The 11,319-nt window shown below is 36.9% G+C and overlaps 1 protein-coding gene and 1 long non-coding RNA gene across 2 annotated transcripts in view; one reads left to right on the forward strand and one right to left on the reverse strand.

Moving 5' to 3' along the window:
* Window positions 1-7,798, reverse strand: part of LOC139129342 (arylsulfatase J-like) — a 13,302-nt gene extending 5,504 nt beyond the window's left edge. Inside the window, exons 1-3 of the mRNA XM_070694976.1 lie at window positions 7,703-7,798; window positions 4,723-4,865; window positions 4,340-4,401 (exon numbers count right to left, since the gene is read on the reverse strand). Of these exons, the coding sequence (XP_070551077.1) occupies window positions 4,340-4,401; window positions 4,723-4,865; window positions 7,703-7,798 (301 nt within the window). The remainder of the gene's footprint in view (window positions 1-4,339; window positions 4,402-4,722; window positions 4,866-7,702) is intronic.
* Window positions 48-1,275, forward strand: LOC139130122 (uncharacterized). Its single transcript, XR_011551788.1, has 2 exons — window positions 48-653; window positions 771-1,275. It is a non-coding gene; the product is annotated as an uncharacterized lncRNA (long non-coding RNA).
* Window positions 7,799-11,319: the final 3,521 nt, after the last annotated feature.

Below are 11,319 nucleotides of genomic sequence, written 5' to 3' on the forward strand. Positions count from 1 at the left end.
TTACAAAAATCACCCCGTTGTAAAAGTGCCATCGCTTAAACTCCAATCATAGCACACCGCCGTAGTAGAAACCTGCGAGATCTATTAGTTCACAGTGAACTACAACAGTCCGATGCACCAGCAGGTTTCTACAAATGTGGCTCAACCAGGGGCTGCAACATCTGTAAACACTCGACAAATGCCACCAGTTTCCATAGCCACTCAAATAATACAGTTCACACTATTACACAAAACATCACATGCAAGTCTAAAAACATAATATATCTTATAACCTGTAATAAATGCAAAAAACAGTACGTAGGAGAGACCAAAACAGAATTTCGATTAAGATTCAATAACCATCTGTCCACCATCCGTCGTAACTCAAACATGCCAGTAGCGCTCCATTTCAATTCAGATCAACACACAATCCAAGACGTTTCAATAGTTGGCATTGTGAAAATCAATAAAATGGACGACCCGCTTCGAAAAAAGCTGGAATCCTTGTGGATTTCCAAATTAAAGACATTAACACCTGACGGCCTAAATATTCACAGCTAGCTACTCCCATTGTCTTTATTCAAATTCCAACACTAGCGCCCTCCCAGCCACACTATAAATACACATTCAAACATTCTCCCAATTGCCATTCAACATCTGAGCCATTCAAATAGGTAGAAACAACTCCTGTATTTTCACCATACTGTCACCTAGTATTTTCTCCGACATGTAACTTTTGTACGTTAAATATCACTGTGACTTACTCCGTGTTGAAACTTTTTGATCTGTAGCACCTGAGGAAGTCCTACTTTTAGGACGAAACGTTGTGCTGTTATAATAAACTATTTGAACCAGAAGATTGGTACGTGTGTAATATCCTACAAACGAATTTATCATAACCACGCCACCGACAACACTGGGGACAACCTGAAAAACCACAGTCGAACATATATTCATCACCGGAAGTCCTTAATATCCTCTTTTCGGAACCAGTGTACATCTTCTGACATGAACAACGCACCACAAATAGTGAATCACCTTAAAAGATCAACACAGAGGCTGATATCGTTCAGATCACATGTAAGGTATTTACGAGTCTACAAGGTGAGAAAAACTACCCCTAAAGGCTTGCGTATCAACGTGAAACCTAATATACCTCTAACATCCGCAAGATTTCACGAGAAATGGAATGATATTGTACACAAAACATCCACCGCTCTACAGAACATCCTCATAAAAGAATGCAGGTATCTTGCGACCCAACATCAGAAAATCGTCAACTCCAACTTGTTGAAATGAAGGAACAGTGTTCTCCAGACTCTTTATCAGTCATCTCCGAAGAACTCGAACAATGAGAGAAAGATATTACACGACAGATCATCCAGACTAAACAACATAAACTCCATCGAGATGGTATCAACGCCCGCATTTCTGACTACCAAATCAGTCAACACATTCATAAACAGCTATTTAGCCAACCACCGGAAAAGAAACGAATGAAAACAGTAAGACTGAAAATGAACTCCGAAAACACACAAATGAACTCAGAAAATTCACAAACGAACTCCTCCACTGTCATCAACTTATCAGATGTTCCGCTCACTGAAGCCGAGGTAAGTCTCCTAGAAAGGGGCCTCACATTTTGTCCCACCCATTGAAAGTAAATAAAATTCAACTCGACACAGATGCGAGCTCCTTTTACAGGCGCCTTCGTTTAGCGGAATTTTTCCATGATGATGATGACACCTCGCAACTTACTAATGAAAACCCATTCCGCAAAAAAAGTTGCTTTTCACCACGATAAATCGTGACCCCTTTCTGGAGACTTACATCGCCCTAGTCACGGAAGACATCAAAAAACACAAATGCACCAATTATAGCAAAGACAACCTCAAACCACATGAACGGCAAGCTTTAACGAATCTGAGAAAAAGAAACGATATCGTCATCAAACCGGCCGACAAGGGGTCATCAATGTTATTATGAATAAAAGCCACTACGTCTCAGAAGCAGAGAAAATTCTCATAATCCAAAGCATTACAAGCAGCTCCGTTCAGACCCAACTAATAGAATAAACAAAATCATTAGAGTAGCAATCGAGGAAGAATATAAAGAAGGCAACATATGCAAAGATACTAGGGATTATCTTATATGTACGAATCCAAATCCAGGAAAGTTCTATATGCTGCCAAAAATACACAAACCAGACATCCCATTTAGGCCTATAGTTTCTACGATTAATCATCCCACTCAAAAAATTTCTGAATATGTTGACCATTATCTACAACCATTAGTTTCCACTCCACCCTCATACATTAAAGACACAACCCACTTCCTTCACGTATTCAAAACCTTGGGCAAGTACCTAAAGGAAGTATTCTCGCCACCTTTGACGTCACTTCGCTCTACACCAACATTCCCATAGATGAGGGTATTGCAGCATGCAAAAAGTACTGGACAAACGCACAGAACAGGTTCCACCCACAAAAACAATAATCAGGTTCCTCAAACTCATTCTCCACAACAACAATTTCACTTTTAATAACTCACACTTTCTACAGGTGTTCGGCACAGCGATGGGCCAAAAGATGGCCCCTTGCTATGCTAATATTTTCATGGGCGAATTGGAACTTCAGATCTTACAAAAAGCGCCACAAACACCACTTGATTGGGCCAGATTCATAGATGACATCAACTCCATCTGGGCACATGATAAATCCATAGTCAATGCATTCCATCAATTCATCAACACTATACACCCCACCATAAAATTTACCATGACACTCTCACAAACTTCCGTTCCTTTCTTGATATCTCGCAACACTTGGATAAAGAGGGGAACATCGAAACAGATTTATACAAAAAAACCAACAGACACGAATCAACATTTGGCATTTACGTCATCACACCCTAGGCACACAAAACTAGGCATACCTTATGGATTAGCCATCGCATATGTAGAATATGCTCCAGGCATGACTGGAGGGACACCCGCTTAAAGGAATTGACAACATCATTAATCAAGCGGGGATACCCAGAAAGCTTGGTTATAGACCAAATAAATCGGGCCAAATCAATTCCGAGAAACACCCTCCTACAATACAAAATAAAACCACACCAAACACGTATTCCTTTTGTAGTTACATTAACCCTCGGCACCCAAACATCAAACAGATCGTTCAAACTCACTTCAATATATTACAAAAATCACCCAGTCGTTGTAAAAGTGCCATCGCTGAAACTCCAATCATAGCATACCGCCGTAGTAGCAACCTGCGAGATCTATTAGTTCACAGTGAACTACAACAGTCCGATGCACCAGCAGGTTTCTACAAATGTGGCTCAAACCAGGGGCTGCAACATCTGTAAACATTCGACAAATGCCACCAGTTTCCATAGCCACTCAAATAATACAGTTCACACTATTACACAAAACATCACATGCAAGTCTAAAAACATAATATATCTTATAACCTGTAATAAATGCAAAAAAAAAAACAGTACGTAGGAGAGACCAAAACAGAATTTCGATTAAGATTCAATAACCATCTGTCCACCATCCGTCGTAACTCAAACATGCCAGTAGCGCTCCATTTCAATTCAGATCAACACACAATCCAAGACGTTTCAATAGTTGGCATTGTGAAAATCAATAAAATGGACGACCCGCTTCGAAAAAAGCTGGAATCCTTGTGGATTTCCAAATTAAAGACATTAACACCTGACGGCCTAAATATTCACAGCTAGCTACTCCCATTGTCTTTATTCAAATTCCAACACTAGCGCCCTCCCAGCCACACTATAAATACACATTCAAACATTCTCCCAATTGCCATTCAACATCTGAGCCATTCAAATAGGTAAGAAACAACTCCTGTATTTTCACCATACTGTCACCTAGTATTTTCTCCGACATGTAACTTTTGTACGTTAAATATCACTGTGACTTACTCCGTGTTGAAACTTTTTGATCTGTAGCACCTGAGGAAGTCCTACTTTTAGGACGAAACGTTGTGCTGTTATAATAAACTATTTGAACCAGAAGATTGGTACGTGTGTAATATCCTACAAACGAATTTATCATAACCACGCCACCGACAACACTGAGGACAACCTGAAAAACCACAGTCGAACATATATATATATATATATATATATATATATATATATATATATATATATATTATATATATATATATATATATATATATATATATTTGTAATTATGTTTTTTTTATTCTAAAGTATTTTAGGCTGGTCTTTTCCTGTCTATTTCTCTTAATTCAACATTTTACTCCTAGGCATTTTTGTAGTATGTAGATAAACTCATTCTTGTAATTATGAGACCATGAAACTTTACCTTGCACTTTTCCACCAGCAATGTTTGCGATGGTTGGATGCCAATCAACAACGTGAATCATCCTGCAAGAAAACAACAACAACAACAACATAGGGATACAAGCACTGTCATTGTAAAATAAAAAATCATGCGCTTATAAATATATGCCTGATCAACGGCGGTCTTTCCAGGACGTTGACATTGTCCGGTACGGGACGTAATTAGTACAATACACGGGGAAATGTTAACAATGCAGGGATACACTATTATTGTCAGCAATATCTGTGCTGCTTGATGGACGCAGGTAAAAGAGTTAAATGCGGAGCTATTTCTACAGTTAGATCTTCAAAACCGCAAGAGTAAACTTTACATAAATAATGCGAAAATCACCGATTAATACAGACCCATTGTACGTATATCCAGTTTTCTCCAACATATCGCCATGAATAAAGGCAGCAGCTCGAGTGCCTCCTTCATATAACTGTTGTTTAACACCAAGGAGTGGCCAGTTACTTCCCTCGTGCTCAGCATTTACCGGAGCGCCATTCTACGTCGGAAAATGAAGAGGAACACAAATGAAGGTGACCATCATAATGTTAGAGTTTCGTAATTTACCTGTTATAAATGCTGACAAAATTAGGCTTGAAAACAAAAGTGACAAACTTATCGCAAACAGACGTAGTGGATGAAACAAAAACAGCCGGTTAAATATTCTGAAGTGACAACTGAATATCTTTCTAGAGATGAAGTGTTTAATATCTTCCCGATCCTGATTCAAAGTTTAATAAGTATTCGTAGTGTCTTTGTTCTCCAACTTCAAGGGATGCTTCTTATCATCAGTTAATCATCTCTTTTCAACCATTGTCTTTGTAGTTGTTAATAATAGTGATTGAAATAACAATAGGATCTCACAAAACAATGAAAATAAATTTCACCATAACGAGCTTATTTCCCCTTTCATATTTTTCGCTGTAAAGGATTATGCAGAATATGCTTGCAGAATACAGGTGACTGCTTTCATGCCGACCGTGGCAATTAGGTTTTGAAGTGTTCGATATATGAGTGTGTTATAGTGAATGTTTACATACTAGCATGGTAGGACAGAAAGAATAGTGATTGATACATGCTGTATTTATGTGAAATCAAAACAATTATTTTGAGATGTCCACACCTTATGGAAGCTGCCAAGAAAAAAAACATTACGCTGATCTCGTTGACAATAGTACAGGTAACCAAAAACTGTTGTTTCAAATCGTTTGACAATTACTTGGCCATGATGAGATTTCTATACCCCTGCCAACTCATGAGGATCATCTGGAACTAGCAAATCGCTTTGTTAAGTTCTTTCTTGACCGTGTGAAGTTATTTGTTCACAAGTTTGATACTTTACACACTTTCAAATTATCAACTTGCAAAGCTTACCACTGTAGCGAGTGTTGAGTGTAAACTCGATGTTTTTAAACCAAAAACTGCTGATGAAATACATAGCATAATCTGTTCTTCACCATCAACATACTGTTGCTTGGTCCCAATTCCCACAAAGATTTTTGAGAACTCTGTTATTGTAAATGCTCTTTTACCTCATCTTAAATTAGGAAATTCTCCAAAATTTTCGGCCTGTTTCAAATTTGTCGTTTTTATCGCAGATTCTAGAACGAATTGTTGTTGACAGATTAAATACCTATATTTTCAGCTATTCATTGGATAAACCAATGCAATCTATCTACAAGCCAGGACAATGTACTGAAACTGCTCTTTTAAAGGTAACACTACATGAAACCCAATAATTCAGATAGATTCACATTAATGAGTTGCATGTATTATAGAATAATACACCTGAATTCACATGATATCCACATGAATACAGGCTTGCTGAATACAAAAAATGGATTCTTGACTGTATTCATCTGTATATACACTGTTCAGCATAAAATACAGGCAAAAATCCATATTAATACAGTAAGTATTATAGGGTTTTTATGCAGGTAAAAAAATGATATTTTGCTTGCCCTCGATGATAAGTGTGGTGTATTTTTGGTCTTTATTGACCTTTGTGCTGCATTTGATACTGTTAACCACAATATTCTATTAGATCGTTTAAGAGATCAATTTGGTCTTTCTGGTTATGCACTTAATTGGTTAGAGTAATATCTTTCAAATCGAAGTCAGTGTGTTCTTATAAATTCCACTCAATCATCATTTCATCCACTTGATACCGGGGTACCTCAGGGATCAGTGTTGGGTCCCATTTTTTTCAAAATGTATAACTCTCCGCTTGGTAAATTCGTCGCCAGTCATGGATGTCTTTATAGTTTTTTACGCTGATGATTCAACATTGTATATGTCTTTCACCAGGGATAATGCCATTAGAATGATTTCAAATCTTGAAAATTGCATTTCAGATGTCAGACTCTGGATGTCTACAAATTTTCTCACTTTAAACGATGATAAAACAGAATTTGTAATTTTCTCCTCGGATACACTATTAGATAGACATATCACAGAATTTTTTGTTGGAGATGCTAAAATTCCTGTTTCCTATCAGGCCAAAGGCCTTGGCCTCATACTTGACTCTTATCTCACTCTGATATCTCATGTTTCAGAGATCTGCCGTACAGCAACCTTTCATCTAGACGCATTGCGTGTTTTCGTAAATGTTTATCAAGGTCTGCCACAGAACAACTTGTCCATACTTTTATCACATCTCGTATTGATTTCTGTAACTCTCTGTTGTATAGACTTCCGAATAATTTAATCATTCAGATTCAACGTGTTCATAACATGGCTGCAAGAATTGTAACTCGTTCAAAAATCTCTCTTCCCATCACCCCTGTTCTGTATCAGTTGCATTGGTTACCAGTGACACAGCGCATTGCATTTTAGTTGTTAGTCCTGACTTTTAAGTGTATTCACAGGCTTGCTCCCAGTTATCTTTCAGATATGATCTCACTCTATGTTGCTTGTCGTAACTTTAGGTCGGCTGACCAGTTCAGACTTTGTCCGGTGCGATCGCGCACAAAGAAGTATCGGGATTGTTCGTTCAGTGTAGCAGCTCCCATACTCTGGAACAGTCTTCCATTAGATATTCGGCGTTCTCCTAGCCTATCAATTTTTAGAACTAATGTCATAACTTTCCGTTTAAATCTGCTTTTCAGACTTTTTGTTTTAAGGTGTTATTGTAGTTTTTACTTTTTAATTGCTTTTTACGATATGTAAATTTCATCTAGCGTCCTTGATCACTTTTCTTGTGGATATTGACGCTTTATAAACAAATAAATTATTATTATTATAATTATTATTATTCTTATTTGTTTGCATGTTTACAACAAAATTTAATGTATCTTTGAATCCCCACATGACTTTTTTCATGAAAGCAGAACTTACATCTGATGAAAATATGAGTAAAGTATCTTTCCACAGTCCATTTTTCTTCAAGGCATCTACGACTTTACTTATACCATCGTCAAGAGCTGTCGCCATAGCTGTCAATGAGAGAGATGAAGGAAGTACTAGTACTAATGGCACTTATTCATCTGCAATAACATCTGCCTTTGCACATGTTTATAAATTGAAACATGCTAATAATAAAACCAACTTGGCATAACCCATTTTTAAAATGATGTTGAATTCTCTTGTTGAACAATCCTCATTATATTACCATGCCCTGTCCGTCGCATTTTAATTGGTCGAGCTAACCATGTGATCGACCATAAATACGCGATAGTGGTTTGTTCTTTTGAGTGGAAAATGAATAATATCGTAAACATCGTAACTTCTCAGCTAAAACGTAATTTGTACATATATCATAATCAATCATAAAATAAAATGGAACAATTGTGGGGCAAGTTTAGACACTCTTTTTTGAAAAACAAACCGGATTTTATCAATTTTTTTACAGCGCGCACACTACTCACTGACAAGTTCTTGGGCACCGTTGTCGTTCGCGTGGGAAATTTTCGTAAACTTCGACGTTTTTGGGGATCCATTGATAATATAATGGAAATTGACCATTAACGTTTATTCATGGACCCGGGCGAAAGGAAAGCCAAAATTAACGGGCTTCGCAAGTCTTACCCGTTAATTCTTGGCTTTCCTCTCGCCCTTCGCCACAAATAAACGTTAATGGTCAGCGCGTCGCCCTGTATTACCCCTATTTGTAAAATTCAACCCTATTTGTAACATAAATTTAATTTTCAAAAAAACTTTGCCGTATATGTTGAAATATTAATAAAATATGCATATTTGTATGTTTGAGTGCAATTTTCTTTTTTTTTCCTTGTCAAAACTCATTTTTCCGAAACTGCTTTTGTTACAAATTGGGTTGATTGTTACAAATAGGGGTGACATGTGTCAACCCTATTTGTAACAATCAACCCTATTTGTAACAAAACCTAAATTTCAAAGAAACTTGGCCGTATTTGATGAAATCTTGATGAAATATACATATTAGTATGTTCGGGGGCAATTTTCTTTGTTTTCCTTGTTGAAACTCATTTTCCGAAAATGCTCGTGAGATTAAATTTCGTTGTGCAGGTTCCTAGGGATAAGAGCCCTACTCGTAAGATATAATCAAGTCGTGCAAATACATGCCAAAGGTTTGTTTGGGGCGATTTGCACCATTTTCGGTCAAAAATGTTAAAAATCTTGTTTTCTGACCGAAATCATACTAACCCTATATTGGGTTAACTTTTGTTACAAATTGGGTTGATTGTTACAAATAGGGTTGACGTGTCAACCCTATTTGTAACAATCAACCCTATTTGTAACAAAATCTAACAATTTCAAAGAAACTTGGCCGTATTTGATGAAATCTTGATGAAATATACATATTAGTATGTTTGGGGCAATTTTCTTTGTTTTCCTTGTCGAAACTCATTTTTCCGAAAATGCTCGTAGATTAACTTTCGTTGTGCAGGTTGCCTAGTATAAGAGGCCTACTCGTAAGATATAATCAAGTCGTGAGTCATGCCAAGGTTTGTTTCGGGGCAATTTGCACCATTTTCGGTCAAAAATGTTAAAAATCTTGTTTCTGACCGAAATCATACTAAACCTACATGGGGTTAACTTTTGTTACAAATTGGGTTGATTGTTACAAATAGGGTTGACGTGTCAACCCTATTTGTAACAATCAACCCTATTTGTAACAATCAACCCTATTTGTAACAAAATTTAATAATTTTGTAAAAAAACCTAATTTTCAAAAAACTTGGCCGTATTGATGAAATCTTGATGAAATATGCGTATTTAGGTCTATATTTTGGGAAATATGTCGTTTTTCAAAAAATATGTTTTCTAAAATTGCGAGTGGTATGTTTTGAAATTTGGTATACAGGTTTCTGGAGATAATTCCTTCAAGACGTATTGAATTGTGCTGATCTATGCACGACTATTTTTGGCAATTTCGCCATTTTGCTAAAAAAACAGGTCAAAAATCTTCTTCTTAGAATCTACTCGTCCTATGCTTTGACATTTTGTATGAAGGTTCCTTGTGGTGACGTTTTACCTAATTTTCAGATAATTCATCACAGATACGGCCTTGGCATTTGTTTTGGATTCATTTGAACCCTCAATGCCGCTGCTTTAATTTATACACTTGTTGTTTATTGTAGGCTCTTGTTGGTTGTTTCGGCAAAAGGGTTTTTATTGCTTCCCACTTATCAAGTTCTTCCAAATATTTGACGGGCTTTCTTTTTATCCTTTGTTTTGATATGTGTTGAGCCTAAATGTTGTCGTGAAGATCAAGTCATTTTATGTTGTGAATGTTTGTTGTTTGTTTTTTCTATTTACGGTTTGAGTATGGTTTCTGTTTGGTTTATGTTGCCGTGCATTCTCTGTCTATTAATTTGCTTGTGAAGAATGCTACATTTTTTCTTGAAATCGATTGGGTATTGCATGTAGGCGAGTATCTAAGAATTTTGCCTTTGATGGGTCCCTTAAAGGTTGGTTTTGGTTGATCCTCTGAGCAGGATTGGAACGTTCCAGTTGGTTTTGCATTTGTTTTAATATCAAGAATGATTTCTTAGTTTTGCTTTTAGCCCTGAAATATTTCAACGTCGGAAAATGTTGTTTTTTAGGTATTTCTAAACTGTAAATTCAAATGTTGAATGCATTTCCAGTGTCAGTAGTGTCATGAAGTCTACAACCATTTTAATATTCAAATTGAATATTCGTCAGTTTGTATAACCTGCTGAAGGGGATTTTCACTGACAATTAACTAGGAGACAGAGACACAAGGGTAATTTCCCACTCGATGTTGCTGCCGAGCGCTGATGGATAAGTAACCCTATGACCTTTGATGAAGGGATGAGTCAAGTGCATGGCATATTTCGTATCATAAACCTCAAGAGGTAGACTATCATAAACGATGTTATTATCTGCATCGGCCGCACCACTTTTTAGATTCGGAGATTTTCATTCTGAATACTCTTCAGAATCACGTTTCATCTCTACCTTTTATGTTCATAGGGATCACGATAACATTCTATAACATTATGTTTACTGAGATCGAGAAGTATCTGTCCCTCGAATTCTAAAACAATGCACTTGATTATATTTTTATGATATTCTGAACTACTCGGTTATTTGGGTGACCGATACTATAAGGTCAAATACCAGATCGAAGGTATCTGGAACATAAACGACTCCACTCTCTAACTTTGGACACCGTATGTGTAGTGTCACCTATCTGTGCCTGGCTTGGGTTATGAGTAACTACATGATGGGTCCTTTCTGCCTTATTCCACATGGTTTTCGGCTGCTGAAGCTTGATAAAATTATCGATTTTACGGCATTGTCATTGCTGTACGGCATTATTTGTGGAGTAATACAGAGAAAAATACGACTGAAGGAGGAAAAAAATATAGAACTCGAGGGCGACGTGATTGAAAGTTTTTAAAATTTAAAGTTTGATGATGATTTAAGTTACTATGAAGCATCCTTTACAGAGGCCGACCAAAGTCTCGGTGGCCTGCAGATGGATAGGATAGGCAAAAGAAATAAGT

This window comes from Ptychodera flava, chromosome 3 (genome assembly GCF_041260155.1).
Source record: "Ptychodera flava strain L36383 chromosome 3, AS_Pfla_20210202, whole genome shotgun sequence".
In the NCBI taxonomy this organism is placed as follows: Eukaryota; Metazoa; Hemichordata; class Enteropneusta; family Ptychoderidae; genus Ptychodera; species Ptychodera flava.